Below are 21,044 nucleotides of genomic sequence, written 5' to 3' on the forward strand. Positions count from 1 at the left end.
AGGTTTTAGTAGGACAGTTAGTGGGTGACCAATTAAATTGGAAAATAATAATTTGTGAAATATACTTTCATCCGGATCAATTTATGCGGTATTTTTCGCTTTTTGAGATAATGAACTTTATTCTATCACCAAATTGATATGAGAAAAATTGTTATTTACGGTACTTTTTATGTAGCTTTTAGATATATAAATTTTAATCTTAAAATACTAAGTTTGGACAGTGAATGTTGCAGAAAGGGGATTTGAGATTTTGCACATCAGTTTCTAGGTTTGTTTTAGGTATAGGTGGCCAATTAAATTGGGAAAATAATAATTTTTGAAATATGCTTTGATCAGTCTCAATTTATGCGATATTTTTTATTTTTCGGAACTCAGACTGTATGAATTTTGACTAATATTTTAAGATATATTTTATCACCAAATTGATATGAGAAAAATTGCTATTTACGATACTTTTTATGTAGCTTTCAAATATATAAATTTTCATCTTAAAATACTAAGGTAATCTGATCCAATTTAGTTTCAAAGGTTAGTCAAATTGACTTTCGGAAATTGAAATGTATGACATAAATTGGGATGGAGGGAGTAACAACAAATACCTATCCAAAAGCACCCCTAAACTATTCGAAATAGGTCGATTTCACGCCATTTCGTTCTTTTTGTGTAAAAATTCCTTTGTCGTTAGTCAACTAGCTCAAAATCCTCTATCTATCCAAGTAGCTCAAAATTTTGTTTCCTACTAACGCTTGTTCCAAACAAGGAAAAAAGGTTCATTTTTGCCCTTAAGCTATTTGAAACGGGATAATTTTGTCCTCTTAAAATATGGGTGTCAAATGGGCTGGGCCGGGCCATTTTAACGTGGGCCACAAGGGGCCGGGTCGGGGCCGGGCCGGGTCGTAAGTTAAGGGGTCGAGCTGGGGGCCGGGCTTGAAGAGGGAAAGGGTGTCCAGCCCAGCCCACCTCGGATAGGGGCTACACCTCGGGTTAACCGGGCTCGTTAGTGGGCCAGGTCGGGTTTTAATTAGTGGGTCGGGCCGGGTTTTAGTTAGTGGGCCGGGCCGGGTTTTAGTTAGTGGGTCGAGCCGGATTTTAATTATTTTTAAAAAAAAATTCTAATACTAAAATTTTTTAAGTTTGATACTTTAAAATCTAGTTGTTGTCAACTTTATTTTAACCATCAAGTTCTTTAAATTATACTTTGGCCGTATTTCCAATCTATAAATATCATTCATTCCTTTCCATATTATCTTACAATTCCCTACTCTCCTCTTTCTCTAAATTTCCTACTCATCTAAATGGGAATTAAATTGGAACAATGCACATGAGTTTTGATACTAAACCAAAGTTCTTAATTTAATTATCTCATCTGATCCTAAGTCCTAATGTCATGTGCATCTGTCACACCTCCATCATCGGCGGAGACATTTCAATACGCTAAAAAATATTTTATTATTATTATATATAAAATATTTGAAACTAATAAGATTTTATTAATATATTATTATATATATATATAACTAATAGTTTATATTATTATACACTGTATAATAATATACCGGGCGCTAGTTTTTTTCGGGCTCCTTCAGGCAGTGGAGGACGACCCTGAGCCTCAGTTCGAGACTGAGCAATATCATTAGCGAGACTAGTGGGTGTATTATTGTCATTATCATCATCGTCTACTTGTATCTCAACTTCATTCTCATCTTCTATACCGTACGCTTCTTGTAATTCTATATAATTCATATCATGTGGACCCACACCTATGTCGCCTATTTCACTAGGTGGTGCTTGCGGAACACGAGTATAATTTCTAGCGCTAGTACTACCCCTACCACTACCACTACCACTACCGGATTTTTTCTTACCGCTACTACTACCACTGGGACATAAAGCTTTACCGATTCTTTTTAGTGGTTCCATTATGCAAATTAAATAACGAAAATTAAAATTAAAATGCAAGAATTAAAGTACTAAATAAAAGTAAGAGATGGAACGAAGGTACCAAATTTTCGGAGATAACGAAATAACAACGTGATCGTAAATTGATGAATTGAATACTTGAAGCCTTCCACTTGATCTTGTTAATTGCAAGTTTGCAAAAACAATTAAAGTAGAATACTAAAATTATAGAAATTGCTGAAAATTAAGAGGGAAAGTGAGATAAAATGAGAGGATTGTAGTAAAAAATGATAAAAATGTATGAGGTATTTATAGGTGAAAATGGGTTAAACTATAATTTTTTAAACTTAAAGGTCAAAAATAGTTTTAAGGGGTTGAGGGGTCCTTTTTGGGTCAACGGTTGAATTCCCAATCTTTCCGTTGGCAACGGTCACTTGACCAATTTGTTAATTCTTTGGGGCCCACCTGCCCATTATTAATTGAAAAAAAAAACAAAGGAAGAGCTAACCAGTTTGAAAAAAAAAAGAAAAAAGGAAGAACTAACTAGTTTTCAAACGTTGGAAAAGGTCACTGCCCACTTTATGAATTCTGTGGGGCTCAACTGACCAGTGACCACTATTTTTTTTTTAAAAAAAAAGGAGAGCTAATTAGTTTTCATTTAGTAGCAATTAAATATTAACGGATCCGACTCCTCTCCATTTTCATTGTCTCCATTTTCCCCAAGTTCTTACTTGAATAAGAGATACATTACATGAGTTAAAATTAATGGTTAAGTTTTAATTAACTAAAGTAAGATTCTAACTATGGTTTGAATAATTAATAAATATTTCATATATTTGCTTCCAAAATTTTAAGAATCCGACAATTATAGCTACAACTATTTTATTGGGATACAATGTTTTTAAAATACTTATTATTAGTAATAAATGTAGTACTTATCTTTTTTTTTTATTTGAAGTGGGCCGGGCCGGTGCCCTGGTGGGCCATCACCCGAGCTGCTGGTGGACCGGGCTGGTGGACTGTCCACCTTGTCCGGCCCAGCCCCCTAATAAAACCCACCTAGCCCAGCCCCTTACACCTCTTAGTGGGCTTGGGGCGGGCCGGTGGTGGGTCGGGTCCGGGCTGGCCCGGCCCACTTGACACCCTTATCTTAAAATTCTGAAAATTCTGAACAAGTACTCTTAATTGTAACGATTTCAACAAAAACTTACCACGGAGAGTATCAGATAACTTTAACCATCTTGAATGATAATATTTTTACACTATTAATTTTATGTAATATAAATTTTAATTACCGAGGACATGACCTTAGATATAAGGATATGGAGGACTCAGATTAGAGTAGAAGGCTAATAGGTAGTCCCACGTATCCCGTTGTACTAGTAGTCACAGTTTCGATCTTCATTTTCTTGTCCTTCGATTCTTGCAAATATTAGTCGTTTCTTGTACCACAATTATCGTATGTATTTGTGATAGCTACTGCTTCTTCTTCTCAGACTGTTTTAGCATGGCTTTTGTCGCTTTCGTTAGTTTTATTTCCGTATTGCTTTGAACTATTTGTGCTTATCTAACCTTTTCTCGTCATGTTTTCTCTTGAGCCGAGGATCTTTCGGAAACAGCCTCTCTATCTTCTTAGATGGAGGTAAGGTCTGCGTACACTTTACCCCTCCCCAGACCCCACACCGTGAGATTTCACTGGGTATGTTGTTGTTGTTGTATAAATTTTAATTACCAATATTAAAATTTTCAATTGAACATTTATTCTACTGTTTGCCCAGTGAACGAAAAAAATGGAGGAGTAGTGGTGGCCAAAGCTGGAGCAAACGGGTCGGTGGTTAAATAGAGATAGGGTTTTCATTACTGTTTACACAGCATTTGAGGTTTTTAAAAATGGAGAATGGAGGAAGTGATTTATATGACTGTTATGTTTTTAGAGCTCGTTTGGTAAGACATCTTAGATAAAATTGTCATAGTATTATTTTGTACCATATTTGGTTGACACTTTAGGACATGTATAACTAATATCGAAATTACTCCCTCCATTTTAAAATAAGTGACTCTTTTAGCTCATGCACACCCCTTAAGAAATTGTTCACTCCTAGAAAATTAGGGGTGTTTTTACCAACTTACCCCTAATTATATTTTAAGTTAACATTGGGTATTGAGTAGTAGTTAATTAAAACTTTAGTTGGATGAATAATTAACGAGGGGTTATCATTAAACATTCAACTAACAAAATTTTCAATTCTAAATCTAGATTATGAATGAAAATTTAATGGAGCTGTTAAATGTACGTTGATGATAAAATTAAATTACCCATGCCCGAGCTGGATTAAATGAAACCATTGGCTGGATTGAACTTTTAATCCACTCCAATAAAATCATTAACTTAAACATTTAGTAAAAATCTGTCTTGTCATGATTTTTAATAAAATTCCTATTCAATTTATCTATCCATAATTCATCGCCAATAATTTAACAAATTAGCCAAAATTTTGTTTTTATATATAGGAGAAGAGTTATGCTAGCATGATACTATGCATAATGTGAACACCATTTAATTTGACATAAAATATTGTGCTTATATAATTAAATGTCTAGAAAAAAAATGTAATTAATGAATCTTGATTACTTAAACAAGGGCAATTTTGGTAGAATCTGTCCAAAATATTCTTCAAATCCAAAAACGTTACTTATTTTGGAACAAAATAAAAAGCCTAAAAGGATACTTATTTTGGAATGGAGGGAGTATTTAATACAGCATGGGTTGTATTATCTTATACCACCACCACCCTGGGAGAATTTATCCATGAATAACTTATGGAGTGCATAGATAAAAAAAGCTAAAATGACAACACTAACCTTGTTTTGTTTCAAGAAAACCATAAAAGCCAAGTATCCAAAGGTACAATCGTACAAAATTACTTTTTAGTTTTAAAAATTAAAAAAATATTCAAATTGTATCTTTTGTGTCCAATTTTAGTGCAGTGAACCAAACACTCAACAAAAAAAAATCATAAATTACTAATCCTTACTTTATTAATCTCTGCATTACTAATCCATGTATAACTTACCTTGAACCGAACGACCCCTTATAGGTGGGGGTGTACAAAGAAAATTGACAAACCGCACCAAATCGATAATCCGAATCAAACAATTCTAACATTTTAACTTTCAAACACGGAAAAAAACACAGTTTCTTAAAACACTATTACTATCATACTATTCATTTTATCTCCCTATAAGCAAATAATCAATAAAATTTATCAATATTACAATTAAAACATAACTTCTTCATGAACAAAAAAATAAAATTATATGATAATTCTGATACATAGGACTTATGACCAATGACAAGTGAAAATGTACAATTCTGCTATGTGTTTTTTTTTTAAAAAATAAGTGATATTCACCCTCACGACGTTCTCAAATAGTAAATATCCAATACTACGACTTGTTATATGAGTTACACCCAATCTTCTATTTCTATAGATGAAAAACTATTAAGTATCATTATTTTGTTAAACAATTATGAGGGTGAATGATTTTAATTAAGGAATTTAAAATATAATTTGTGTAAGAACTGTTAGGCGAGCCCTGGGCGTTGGGCGTTAGGCGTGTTTAAGGCGTACGGTTGGGCGCTTAGGGCGTAAGCCTCATAGGAACTAAGCCCTGCACGTTAGCCCCATGGCATTTGCCACTGCCCTGCCCCGAGGCGAGGCCCGGGGCGAGTCCTGATACTGCCTTTTAAAACAATGTTTCTACCCCTAGTCAATAGAAATGGCTTGTCAAATTACTTGGATATGATTACTCTATCATGTACAAGAAGGGTAAGCAGAACTTGATTGCTGATGCTCTATCAAGAAGAGGCGAATTGGTCCAACTTTGTTGTATTTCTAGAGTACAAGCAGACATAATTGAAGAAGTGAAATTGTCCTAGCAATCAGATGCTCATTTACAAACACTTATGCAGTCCATCCAGTCTATTCTCAAAAACCTTACTACCAATTCCAAGCTGGCATCCTTAGCAGAAAGGGCAAGATTATGGTGGGGCCTGGTACAACATTGAGGGAAAAACTCATTTGTATCTTCCATGATAGTTCCACTGGCGGACATTCAGGTATTACTGCTACCTTGCACAGATTAAAACAAGAATTTTATTGGAAGAAGATGAAGCAGGATGTGTATACTTTCATTAGAGAATGTGATACTTGTCAGAGGTCCAAAGGGGAAAATGTTGCTGATCCTGGCCTCTTGCAACCACTACCTATCCCTGATAAGGTGGGGCAAGATATCTCAATGGATTTTATTGAAGGTTTGCCTAGAGCTGCCGGAAAAGAGGTGATATATGTTCTTGTAGATAGACTGAGCAAAGCTGCTCACTTTATGGCACTCAAACATCCTTACACTGCATTGGATGTAGCTCAGTTATTCATAGATAGGGTTTTTAAACTCCATGGTTTAACCTAAGTCCATTGTCTCAGACAAAGATACTGTTTTTCTGAGTAAATTTTGGAGGGAATAGTTCAGATGGCAAAAGGTTTCTTTGCTTACTTCCACTGCCTATCACCCTCAAATAGATAGGAAGACTGAAGTTGCTAACAGGTGTTTGGAATATTATTTGAGGTGCATGACTTTTGACAAACCTAAAGACTGCCTAATTGGTTGGGTCTTGCTGAATGGTGCTACAATACCTCTTTTCATTCTGCTATTAAGATGTCCCCATATGAGGTGGTGTATGGCCAAAAACCTCCACCTTTACTTCCATATCTTCCTTTTGACTCTCAGTTAAAATTGGTGGACAGAAACCTACAAGCTAGAGAAGCTACAATCTGGAAATTGAAGTTTCACTTGAGTAGAATGTCCACCTTGGACAACTTTAACGGAGGAGGGGTATATTTCAACCAATAGTATAACGACAGGAGTATATTTGGACCCAAAGTATAACGAGGGAGATATTGGCCCTTTCCCAATAGTACATGGGTATATTTGTCCCTTTTTCGTATCTCAATTGATCGGGGCTCTGATGCAAGTATCCAATCAAGTAGAAAAAAAAAAACTTACTCCCTCCGTTTCAATTTATTTGAACCTATTTGACTGGGCACAGAGTTTAAGAAGAAAAAAAAGACTTATGAACTTGTGGTGTAAAATGAGGCACATATATTTTTATATAACTATAAATCATTTCATAAAGATAAGTTATTTCCAAATATGAAAAGGAGTCATTCTTTTTTTTGCACGGACTAAAAAGAAAATAGGTTCGTGTAAATTGAAACGGAGGAGTAATATGAATCGCTTTGACAACGAGATATAACATAACATTAATATTGATGGTATATAGAGTATATATTTTAAGGAGGTTTTATGGATTCAACTTAAAAGGGTTAGAGGTTTCAAATAAATGAAGAAAGGGAAAACATATTAAACGAACCCGCGAGACTGCAAGTAGGACATGGGTTGGTATGCTGTATATTCCCTGAGAACTTGGTCCCATCTCCATAAATGCATACAAAATTCTAAACATTCTTTTGGCATGAACGGTAACAATTGGAGAAAAAAATTGTCTATTATCGTTGTTTATATAGTACAAATTAATTGTCTATAATTATACATGTATTTGATTAAAATTAGTTTTTGAGTACGCATTTATCGTGTGTACAACATACCAATGAGTACATAATTTTTATAAAATGAATATAAACATTACTATTGAATAATGTGTTTGAGTTATAATTTTTTTTTTTAAAGTATAAATTCCTAAAAACCAATAAAGAAAGTAATCATACCAACACTAACGCATGAGATCTCATCAGAACTCTAAAGTTAAGCATGCTTGAACATTACTATGATGAGTGACCCCCCTAGAAGTCCTCATGTAGCATCTCCTCCTTTAGAAGGGGAGCCTTGGAGCCAGAGGCGAATCTAAGGTTTTTAGAACATGAGGGCACTACTAAAAAAGGGGAGAAAAAATGCATTAAGCAGGAATTGATCCTTATTCCTCTTGGTAAATAATTAAATTTCTAACCAAGTGCACCATTAAGCCTTTTTATAGCATGAGTGGCATCAGGTAATATTAGATCAATTCTAGAAAATATGTACATAAAATATCTAGTTTTATGGGAAGACCATGGGTTCACGTGCCTCAAATTTTACACATAGAATCGCCACTGCTTGGAGCAACAGTAAAGTTGTTTCTGTGTCAGCTATAGGTCACGGGTTCGAGCCGTGAAACCAACCATTAATGCTTGCATTAGGTTAGACGGTTTATATCACACTCCTTGGGGTGCGAACCTTCCCCGAACCCTGCTACGCAAGATGCTTTGTGCACTGGGTGTCGTACCCAGTAAAGAAAGTAATCATGCCCCACATAAGTCCTTGAATGCCTTATTGTGTTTGGAGGTGAAAATTGTAAATCCTTGTTTTAGGTGTAATAATCCATGAGAATTCAAGATATATATAAATCAGATTGAGTGTTTACAAAAATGCTTGTAGGTGAAAATCCCAACAATTAGCTCCACCCTGGCTCCCATGACTCAAAAACGGTAAAATAACTCGAAATCCTAATTCTGTTCAATTTATTTATGTACATGTCTTTCTTCACGTTTGTGAGAGATATGCGATCGCGACTCACGTCTTGCCAGCACTACATTCTTCAGGATCATGGTGCACCAGATATTAGATAACAATCTGCAATGCCAACTTAGTTTCAAATGCGCCGAAACCCTCGAGCCTAAACCAAACATTCCCGCAAGTTCCAAACTTCCAATACATCATATGAACCTGTGGGAAGTCGCAAAATATGGAACCGAACGCGAATATCCAAAAATGAGGGGTTGAGTTGTTATATTCGTTGAATCACGAAGATTTAGTACAAATTGTATAGTAACTTTGAAAAACATTATTCGTAAATTTTGGTAGATCACAGAAGTATCTAATGGATGTGTTTGGTACATGATGTCCTGGTGGGTTGCTTAAAATGATCCAAATCAACTCTAAAATGATGCCAAAGTTGATATCCAATATTCTGATATCAATCCCAACAATTATGGTTTGTCTTCTTCAGCAAATTCCACCAACTGTGTCTTTCAAGTTTTTAAATCAAATCATCCACAAATAAGCAACGAGTCTTCAATTTTCTACGATATGTATGATGAAGATAGAGAAGAAGGAAATACAAGGAGGGAAAAAAGAAAAAATAGGACGAAGATCACAAATTCTAGTGGATACTATTTACACTGTTTCAAAGGGAAAATGGTCAAATTTATTCTTTGACTATGCAATAAGGATCAATTTGTAACGACCTAGGTTTTGACCATTTTACCCTTGTCGGTTCATTTCTGAGACTAGGTGTAAGTCTAATGAAAACTTAAAGAGTTAAAATTCTAAAAACACTAAGGCATTTGATTGTATGTTGTGCATTATTTGGAAACTAGTTTTATTCCCGTTGGGGGGGGGGGGGGTGACTTAGTAAATTAGACCTCCGTTGGGAATTTCGAGGCCACGGGTGAGTCCGTAAGACGTTTTACTTATTTGTGCATGTTTGGTTTGTGTCTGTAGGGCCTCAAATTGATGTTGGGATTTTGGGTGAAAATCTGGTAAAAAACCAAAGGTTACTGGTCGGATGCGACCGCTGCGGCAGGTGGGAGGCCGCTGCAGTGAGTCCGCCACAGTGGGGCGACGATCACCGCCGCGGGGTTGGAGGAGTTAATAAGGTCCGCCGCAGCGGTGGGTCAGATCGCTGCAGCGGTCGACGGGAGATGGAAACTCACTTTTATATTACTGAATTCCGAGTCATTCACTACATAACACCAAAAACAGTTCCCAAGAAAGTGAGAGACGATTTTCTAAGGCTAGGGTGAAGCTCTCCTTTGAAGGTAAGTCTTAACTCTTTTAATTGTTCATTCCCTTATTATCTTTAAGTTCTTATGCTAGTTAAGGTTCTTTAATGGTGAATGAAAAGACTAGAACCCTAGAATAATTGACGGGTTGTTGAATTTATTGTTGTTTAATCATTTAGGAGGGTGGGTAATAACCTTCTAGGATGGGAAATTTGTTAATTGTGTTGGTAATTGTGTATTGAGACTTAGGGTTCTAATAAAAAGGGGAAGTTTTGGACTAAAATCTGTTTTGGATGGATTAAATTGATTAGAAACCCATAAATTGGAAGATTATGATTGTTGGGATTGAGATTATGATAAATTTACCATTTAATGATGGTTTCACCATTCAAAAAAGTTAGAAGTGATTGGGTCCTTTTCCCCAATGTTGTCCCTATATTTATTAGAAGGTCTATTGCTTACTTAGCATTATATTGCTAGACTTTGATCGTTCTAAGAAGCTTCAGAAACAGAAGGCTCGTGTGGAGTAGTTTGTGGCTCCTATTCTACATTCGAGATAGGTTACAACTTACTTTAGTTAGACTTTGACTAGCGAAACGTATATATTGTACAAAATTGAAGGGAGAAAACATGATTAGGTCTTCAGACATGGTGTTTGGTTGGATATTATCTAGGTTGGTATGATTTCTGATTATGTGGGCTTGTCGCCATTACTTTATGTACTGAAACCTGAGGTGTATTTTCTATGACATGAGAAGGAAGGAGTCAATATATACGCTTCTTATTGATTGAGATGGTTACATATCCCTGTTGTTGTTGAGTGAATTATCTAAGTCTTGTTATGACTTGTGCCTTGTATTCATTGACCTTGATATTATTGGCTAATCATGTTCCATATTGACCGTTGAACTGGAAATACATTGAGATTCATATTGTGATCAGATAATGAGATTAGGCTTGAATTGGATGTGTACTTGTGATTAGGCACGAATGAGATCTTGATTATGATTTGCTGACGGTAACGAAGTTATGTAAGATTTGATACAACTTATGGTGTTCGTGATCTTCATAGCATATTACATTCATTGCACTGATTCCTGCATTTATATATGATGGAAAATGGTCCGGAAATAATTGATGAAAGACTTATGACAACTATGAAAGAAAATGGAACACTTTGGTGATGCAAGAATTAGTGGTGAGGGGTACTTGTTATATGTGGAAGTAAAAGGTGTCATAGACTCTTATATTGATTGAGAGGAATTATATGATTCATTCCAGGGATAAGTTGATTATTCGATGTCCTGATATGGTTATGGCATTGCGACTTGCACTTTTATTGGTATTTGATTTCATTGATTGATCATGCTTACTTTGAGTTGATTTTTCATCTTGAGGTTCTAGACTTGAACCATATTTTGAATACTCATTTTATATAAAACATATGTATGAAGGCACATCTGACAGGGGGTGAGGATATGACCTATCCTGATATATGTATATAAGTCACATTTGATAGGTGAGGATGTGGCCTATTTGTGAACTCGTGATCCGAGATCTATTCCGGAGAGAGGGGTACATGGACTTCGCGGATCCCTTATGGGTCATGACTATTGGGCAATACTATTAGCATGTGCGTACTGGTTTGAGGTATTTGGCCAGTGCATTGCATTGCATTGTACATCATTACTGAGAAGAAATGATATGTTTTGATGACATGACAAACCCTAAGGAACCAGATACAATTAGGTTCACCTGTCTGAACTTGGTTAACCTTATGATATCTCATATGCTGCTATTCTAACATGCTCCTTGAAGGATCAGATGCTTGCAGGATTTGCTCATATATGAGAGACCAGATATGTTAATTCAGAAGGACCAGATAGGATCAGGTCTCCCGCCTGCCCAGCCAACGGCGCAGCTGTAGAGCTACAAATAGTGTAGCCAGTATTTATAAGTTTTTCGAAGAACATATGAGGGACCAGGTTCCTCCAGGTAAAGGTCCTAGTCACTGAAACATTGAAAGTCCAAATCCACAGCTGTAAAGTATGCTGCTAAAAAGTACAATGCAGTTGTACAACAGCACCTCAATAAGGCCGATTGATTAACGGTCCAGATTTCATGAGTGGTCACCTCTACTCGCTCTCTCTCCTTGCATATAAAGACATCATCTTCCAAGAGAAGACGTATTCTCGCAAAATCCGAAATTGCTCCATTCTAAGTGCAAGTCTCCACCTTTCAAGGTGTTCATTAAGAACAGAGCCTCAACAACTCGAAGGACTAGATCCAGAACTGAAGATGCTTTAGGTCCTAGGTTGTTGAGTTTTTGTTATTTTGTGCTTAAACTGTAAACCTACTCTTCCATAAAAAGAAGGTGATTTTAGGTGTTTTGAAGTCTCAAAGGTTGCTTGTTGGAAGCGTGTTTCCTCAAGTCTTTGAGTGGTATACTAGGCTAGAGTTAGCTTAGTTGTATTAGTGTATGGGTGGCTAGTGTTAGTCACTGTGGTGAATTCTCAAAGGGTGCCTTTGAGGGGTACGCTAGGCTAGAGATAGTCTAGGCGTATTAGTTGAATTCTCAAAGGTTGCTTGTTAGAAAAGTGTCTCCATAAGAACTTTGAGTGGTACACTAGGCTAGAGTTAGTCTAAGTGTATTAGTGTGCTTGGCTAGGGGTAGTCAAGTGTGAGGGTTGCATAAGAGTTATTGTAAAGGTGAGGGGTTATGGGAGTTAACTTCTAGCTTACAATAGAGTTGTAACCTAAGTTTGCTCGGTTAGTGGAGTTGAAATCCTTCTGGAGTAGGTCATGGTTTTTAATCCCTTGAGCAAGGAGTTTTCCATATAAAAATCTTGTGTTGATGTTATACCCCATTTTAAACGGGTCAAATCGGAGTACAACATATTGGTGATTCCCAATTAATTATTTTAAGGAGTCGCCACCTAATTATTTTAAAGGTGAATTAGGACACCTAATTATTAACTAAGGAAAAGCTAGACTAAACCTCCGTTAATGGTCTGCTTAACTTAATGATTCTAGGTAAGGGTTCTTGGTTATCCCAAAGGGAAGGGGTTAGGCATCCTTTAAGATTCGCAAACTACGATTAACCGGTCAAACTTAGGTTATTTAATTAAGACTAGAAAAATACAAATATAACATTTCAAATGTTTAGGAAAATAGTTTGTAAATATTATCAAGATTTCAAAAATGGAAAATATAAGACTACTATTTAAATTAAATAAGATAGTAATTTATAGAAAAGACTTTAGCCATATTATACTAAAAAAAGTGTTGGATTAGTCAATATACTAATATGCATTTGAAACAATTCAATGATTGAGTATCAATTGATTTTAACTGCCTAAATTTACTAAGTGACAAAATAAGATCAAGAAGGCCATAAACGAATTAGCTCCCTACTGTTATGTGAAAAGTTGTTTAAAAATATAACTATCCTCTTTTATGAAAAATTGGGCCTTGTTTGGAAAGTAAGGATTTAAATTAAATTTGGGAAAAGATTCATCTCCAACCATTACTAGAAATGATCATTTAATGCCTTTATATAGAATTAATCATACAACTTAAAACAAAAAAAAGGGCTTATAAAATAACGTTAGGCTATAATTTGAAGTAGGTGGATAATTTGAAATCGGACTTAATTCTTAATTGGATCAGTCAAACCATTTTAAACTTGTAAAAGAGTAATTAAAAGAAATCTTGAATTGCCGAAATAAGCTAAATTATTAAACCTTTAAATACGTTATTTCGAAGGCAAACTCAAACTCTAACTACCCATTATCACTAAACTATCCCCATGTATTCCACTAGGATTCATCTAAGCTAAGAAAAACAAAAACAAGGTAAAATGTTAGTCATGCAATACGAATCAAATACACAAAATAAAGTAGAGGGACAAATATAATTAAATGGATCTGGCCCATTTTAGGCCACTGCCGTCTGGTTCCGCCATATGGGCTTTGGCCCAAAATCCCTTTTACTACACGGCTGATGAAGGATTGACTCGACAAGGAATATCACGTTGGGCTTTAGCCCAACTCCGAATGCGAGAGGAAGACGAGCCCCTTAGACTCATACGAGAGGGTCATGCACAAAAATGAAAGAAAAAGGATTAGTACAGTGGGGACCTACAAAATCTGTACTTCAAGTAAAAAGAAAGCAATGGCCGAAAACAAAATAAGAACATCACGTAAATAAATAAACAAGAGCAGAACTTTGACATGCCAACTTAATAGAGCAGTCTCAACACTCGAGACAAACAAATGACTTATGTATACATTATGTATATTTAAGTATACCTCGGGTATACACATTCATAAGGATACTTAGAAGGTTAATATTGAAAAGCTTTTGCCCCCGTTTTCTCGATGTTGGACAAGTTCCAAGGGATTTCACGAATCCCAGGCATGGCTAACACCGGAGAGGGTTCAAGCTTAATCCATAATGATCGACTAATCTCCCCATAAACGTATTAATTAAAGTATACTGGTCATATACATACATATACATAATCAAACACAATATACTTGCAATGCACAAAACATATAAGAACTTAAATAAACACAGAATCACGCCAACATTCATGAAATTTAAACTGTCTTTGTTTAAACTGCTGGTTTCTTTCAGAGAAAGCAAAAAACAGCCATACTAAACCCTGAAACTTAATTAATTCTATATAAGGTGGAATATGGAATATGGTCAGATTGCGCCTAAACTTATTTAAGGGCTGCTCCCCAGAAGAAGTGGCTGATAACATAATCACATAATTATAGTATGAAACATCAGCGAGCAGGAGGTTCATCAATAAGGCATATTTAAACTATGGATCCTCTAACATAGGCAAACCAAGAAATGCTCGACCATGCGACAAAACAGACTATTATTTGATTAAGTATTTCAGATAATGATAAAAACAAAAACAAAAAAAGAATTAAAGTGCCAGGTTTGTTCATTTTTAAACTGGAAAAGAAATAACAGGAAAAACAGAAAATTGCCTCAACTATATTATTATTATTTTAGGAAATAACAGTTGGTTATTAGGAACATTTAGTCAGAAATAGGAGAAGGTTGAAACTTGAGATGATTTGTTTTGAAACAAAAGTTGTCTATCCTTTTAAAGAGTAGATAAACATAACACAAAGAGGACAAACATCAATAACTGAACACATTAAACATCTCAGCAAGTGCAGACTTAAACTAATCCCACAATTCAACAGACTAAGGAAAGCATTTAAAGGCCCTTAACATTTGGAGTTCCACTTGGATTCAGTCAAACAGAAGCAAATAGAAGGGTGATATACAAGGGAAGACCAGGCAGCATGCATGATATACCAGATTCCTGCTTGTTTGTTAATACTTAAGGGGGTTCTAGGCAATTCAGTACCTAATTTAAGCTCAACAAGACAAGCAGTAGGACCTAAGTGAGCTAAACACTCAATGTTAGCATATTTCATATATTCAGAGCTTCAACACTTATTACAAATTTCAATGGAAACGCCAACACAGTATTAAAGGAGCAGAACTGATTTTAAAGAAAATTTTAATAGTTTATAAGACCACAAATATTCATTTGATGTCTGATTGGTCCATTTGATGTGAATGAATATGATATCAAAAACTATCTTATTCCTATTTCTTCAAATCAAGAACACATAACAAAATGAAGACATGTAATTCCATCCTTTCTCAGGTAAAACCAGCATTCTAGATGAAGTCAATAATCATAGAGGAAAGCATGTTGAACCATCCAGAGAGCAGTCAAGAGAAAACTGGAAAATCCCCATAATTCGAACAGAAAACTGTTTTCATAAATGTTATACATCAACTGGTTGAATATGCAAGACAGTCAAGCATTGAAATTGAATTATTTCAGGGTTTAAACAAAAAGTTGAGAAAAGCACATAATGAACTGAAGATACAACCAAAATTACAACAGATCTCAAACCTTCCTAACATGCCTCTAAAATGGCAAACTGTATGAAAATCAGGAAGGACTCTCAAATTAGAAACACAAAGAAAGGGAAAAAGGACTGCCCCAGACCAATATCAACTCAAAAAGGGACACTTAATCACAACAAGGCTGTTCTCAGTAGGAAGCATGATAAGAACCAAGATCAAACTGAACCAGATAATTTATCAACATGCTTAGCAGGATAAGAACCAAGATCAAACTGAACCAAGCTAACACAACATGCTTAGTTAAGCATATTAAGCTAAACTAACCTATCAGGCATATTTAACTAAAAATCAAACTGAACTAAGGCTAATATACAAGCATGTTTCACTACATTAAACTACTAAACATACTTATTTAAACAAATTAAACCAACTTAACACAGGAACATGCTTAAACACATAGGCTAACTAAATTAACACATAACATGCTTAACTAAGTTAAAATTAATATCAACACATAGACACAGATAATTTAAACTAAAAATGCAAGAAAAAATAAAAGGGACAGGGAAAATTACGGACCTTCTTCGGGTGCAGCGAAGTGGGGTTTGAGCCTCCGATATACCCTCGAAACGCTACAATCTCCGAATTTGCATACGCTCGGATTCGAAATATTGACAGAGGCAAAAAGAGAATAAGAGCTTAGTATTTCGAATGAATATAAAGAGATATTAGACTGAAGAATATTAATTGTTTTCAGGGAAATCCCGACGGCTAAAAAAGACCTCCCCTTCAATGGATTAAGAAGCGAGTATTTATAGGGGGATTTCTAGGGTTTGCCGGGGTTCCAAAAAGAAAAAATTGGGTGGGGTTTCTAGGTCAAATCTCCATTCAAATACAGACGTTAGAATGCTTTGTATGTCATCGATCAGAAACAAAGAAGAAGGAGACAAAACCCATTAAACTTGTACCATGAAAATGAAAAAAGGAACTGATAAAAGACAGGATTTGAACTTACAAACGGACAAAACTCATTAAGGCTTCAGATCGGAAAAAGAAAAAAAGAAAGAGGAAAATCACCTCTTCAAAGTTGAATTGTGATGGGGAGGTACGAAGTATTAATTCCCTTTCCCCAAAATGGCCATGCATGGCCTGTGTTCGTGAAAACCTCTGCGAATTTTACCGTTTCCGTTCTTGAAGAGAGAGAGAGGGATCAGAGAAGAGAGAGGCGCTGCTTGAAGAGGAATAGGAATCGTGTCGGGTAGGTTAGCGGGTAGTGGGCCGCTGAGTTGAAAAAATATGGGCTGGGTCGGGTTGTTGAATATTTTGGGGTAATTAGATGGGCTGACTGGTAATGGGCTGGTCCGAAAACATTAATGGGCTGGTCTGCATTCTTTAGTTAACCATATATTAACGCGTGCAAAACATATTTATTAGTACTCAAATAAAATTACACGATATCGTAATAGTCGTGCGATAACATTTATAAAGTCTGAAAATAAGTAGTAAAATAAATGCGATGCGTTTTTCGCGTAAGATTATTAAATAGGAAAGCTAAAAATGATCATGACGATCATAGTATTAAGCGAGGGCAATATGATGAAAATGATACTAATAGTAGTAGTAGTAGTAGTAGTAGTAATAATAATAATAATAATAATAATAATAATAATAATAATAATAATAATAATAATGATGATGATGGCGGTAATAATAGCGATAATAACCAATGACTGTAGTTGGATAATGGAAACGACGACATTAATGAAAGCTAAATTGTAATAAAATATAAATAATCGTTCTTAAATTATCAAAAATATTAGAAGCGCAAATAACTATTTTGGGAAGAAAGGCGGGACAAAATTGGGTGTCAACAGTTGATTCTCGTACTGCACTGCAAAAGAGAACTGGTACACAACCAGGTCCCTCCATACTGTGTTTGGTGGACGCATAGCTTGTAACAATTACCTTTTATTTTGCCTCATCATATAACTCTTATTTCTGATTTGGTATAGTCTGTTAGTATCATTGTGGTGGCATGGATCGGATTATAGACTGGGTCAGATTGTAGAGTAGTGACTCTGCCCAAGTTCAGGACTTGGATTCGCGATTATCGATTGAGATTATGGAGACTCGACATACTTGTGGTTGTAGAAGCTTCCTCTTAGGTTTTGATTCAGTTATGGGGTATTTTGTGACCTTGGATTGATTATTATGTGCCTATCTGCTCATCTTGCTTATTTTATGCTTGTATGCGTAAACTAATCTTAGTCTGCCTATGATGCTTGCTCAGTACGTGTTGTTTGTACTGATACTACTCTTGATGTACTCTTCTTTTGAGTGCAAAGTTTGTTACTAGTTCCAGATCCTGTCGCCGAGGGTGATCCGAGTCTACGTAACAGAGATTCCAAGGTGAGCTTTTGGACTAGATCCACAACCCGGAGACTCATCCTTGTATTTAACTGTATACTTTGTATTCCTGAGACAGTACTAATATTTGAGATTTGTACTTTCTATAAGACTTGTATTTATGTAATAGTGGCTCTTGTACTAGTCCAGACCAGATTTTGGAGTTATTAATACTTCCTCACTTATCATTTATATAATTTGAATCTGTTAGCCAAATCATTGTTTATTTCCACATAATTCTTATAAATGACTAAAATGATTTGGGAATGGTTCGCCTACCCGGGGGGACAGTGTAGGTGCGATCACGATTTACGAATTAGGTCGTGACACAATTTTACCTCCGTTATACTATCAGTACAAAAATACCTTTGACGTTGCCACGTGGTGTCCACCTCATCCAAATGTCAGTGTCATGTGAGATAGGGTGTTCACCTTTGGACATGCCTAACAAAAGAAGAGTATAGCTGAGCCATTTGGCTAAAGTCCCCGGTATATTTACACTAATAGCATAACGAAGGATAAAATTAATCATTTTCGAATCGTGAAGAGATAAATTTAACTCTTTCCCTTTTTTAGTGCGACTAAAAGTTAAACATTAATCAGTAAGGAGGACAACCCATGAAATTTCTTATGAAGTAATGGAGGCCATACACCTTCTAAGATAGTGGTAAGGTCTGCGTATATTCTATCCTTCTCTGACCCCACTTGTGAAATTATACTGGAATGTGGTCGTTGTTGTTGCAGTAATTAAGGCCATACACTTTTGGACTCTGCAAATTCGAGCCCAAGACTGCTTTGGTTTTGGTGTCCTTGTATTGTCCATCCAAAATATAGGGCCAAAATATACCCAAATGCATACACAAGGTCCAAAATCATAACTGTCATTATTTGGTAAAAGGTGGTTGGTGATCATTAGCATATGGTAGAATACAGAGTCCAATAACATGCTAATGATAAGGTGGTGTATTGTCTGCCACGTGGCATCTCCTCTATCACACATCCTTGGATGAGCCCTCATCCATTTCATCGTCCACCTTAGAAAAATTGGAAAATATATATAGGAAAAAAAATCAAGAAAAAAGAAGTAAAAGCAAAACAAGGAAAGAATAAATTGAAGAAAAATGAAAGGTTAACAAAGGATTGAAGGAAGATCATGTGGTAGTACAGAGTTAAAATTACAATTTTCATTTTAGAGATGTAACATTTTATTCTCTAAAGCTCTTTCCTTTTTCTATCTAAACAAAGACAATACTTAACTAACTCAATGGAGCCAAATGACACTGCACCTTATACTATTTGTATCAATATATATGTGAGAACTTAGCATGAGTATCTGCTTTTATAAAATTACTCAAAACTATAAATATAATCCAAGAGTAATGGGTGTGACAACCACATACTTATGTCCTACAGTTGCACAGTAAAAATTCTAATAAAGGAACTAAAAAATTGTAAGAATATCACACATGTCATTTAAACTTAACAATATAGGGGAATTTTATGTCATCTTTTACTGCTACACTAGAAACTTTCCTTTTATATCATGTAGATTCAACAATTTTTACATATAGTTTTTTTCCTCAATCTGTACAATTTAACGAAGATGATCCAATTAAACCCCTTCATTGTGAAAACAAATAAAAATTAAACCCCTTCATACCATGTAGCTTCGCTATTCATGTCCTGCTTCTTACCTAAAAATAAATTAAAAAAAAACAACAATAACTATGTCTCAGTCTCAAACAAGTTGAGGTCATCTATATGAGTTCTCATTTAAGCTCTTATGAGAATTCATCATGAATTGACATGTTTCACGTTGACTGTCAGCCTACCACAACCCTTCCCCTTTATTTGAATTTGGAACGACAATGTAAGCCAGCGCGAAATTATATTTTAGAAAAGAAGGAAACATAAAATACAAAAAAGAAAGAAAGAGAGAGAGAGAGAGAGAAGGGAAGGGATAAGCCACTTGTGGAGAACTCGTGCCACAAAACACATTCATTTAATTCTCTTCACAATCTTCACTCATATAACCAAAACTCAATCCAAACAAGATATATTACCCACACTAACAAAAAAAAAAATCTTGTCCCTTTATTCATTCCACCAATTCCTATACACAAATTCAAGAAATACAATTCCAATGGCTTCTTTGAACTTTTTTGTTCCTCCAATTGCAACTACCCAAAGAAGAGTAGTGTATACTAGAGCCACATCAGCAAACAATTCTGGAGGAAGCAAAGAAGAGAAGTCAATTTTGGATTTTGTCATTGGGGCAATAACTAAGGAAGACCAATTATTAGAGACTGATCCAATCTTGCAAAAAGTGGAGGGAAAAAGTGGAACTGGAACTGGCACTGGCACCACAACTGTCAGCAGCAAAAAGAAATTAGTTTCAGTCCCTCCTCCCAAGAAGAATTCCAATGTTTTCGGAGGCCTCGGTGGCCTCTTCGCGAAGAAAGAATGATCTCGGATTTAGAAATTTAAGTCGGTCAGTATAAAGTTTTATAGAACATTCGTAAATTTTATGCATTTAATCCTATATGTGATCCATATATGTACCTCTTTCCCTTGTAATTTGATCTTCAATTCAATATTTCACTTGATATGAACTTATTTCATGGGTTGCACAAACACTGATGAATTTGGTCGAAGGATGTAGCATTTAAATTGTCGTAGCTAAATCTAAAGATTCAATCCCTCCTCACAGTTAAAAGGTGTTTGCTGTTTGGTTTTAATCGATTTTTGCTTATGACAAGCGGTCAAACCAATCAAGTCAAATTTTTATTATATGTTGCGTCTTGTACTGCTTTGTCATGCTTTCGATAGTATTTTTTCCATGACTTTTTCACTTTTGTTATTTTATTTTTTTGAACTGCTTTGAATAGCTCAGGATATATCGAAAACAACCTCTATATCTCCTGTGAGGTATGTTGTTGTTAAACCAAATTGGACATAATACAAATTTCTCTGACTTCATTTTTTTGTTAA

General features: G+C 35.4%; 1 protein-coding gene across 1 annotated transcript; it reads left to right on the forward strand.

Annotated features, from left to right (window-relative positions):
* Window positions 1-19,978: 19,978 nt before the first annotated feature.
* On the forward strand, window positions 19,979-20,669 carry LOC132605807 (uncharacterized). Its single transcript, XM_060319051.1, has one exon. It carries the CDS (start codon window positions 20,197-20,199, stop codon window positions 20,518-20,520), a length of 324 nt encoding a protein of 107 aa, XP_060175034.1. The 5' UTR covers window positions 19,979-20,196; the 3' UTR covers window positions 20,521-20,669.
* Window positions 20,670-21,044: the final 375 nt, after the last annotated feature.

This window comes from Lycium barbarum, chromosome 8 (assembly GCF_019175385.1).
Source record: "Lycium barbarum isolate Lr01 chromosome 8, ASM1917538v2, whole genome shotgun sequence".
NCBI classification, from domain to species: Eukaryota; Viridiplantae; Streptophyta; class Magnoliopsida; order Solanales; family Solanaceae; genus Lycium; species Lycium barbarum.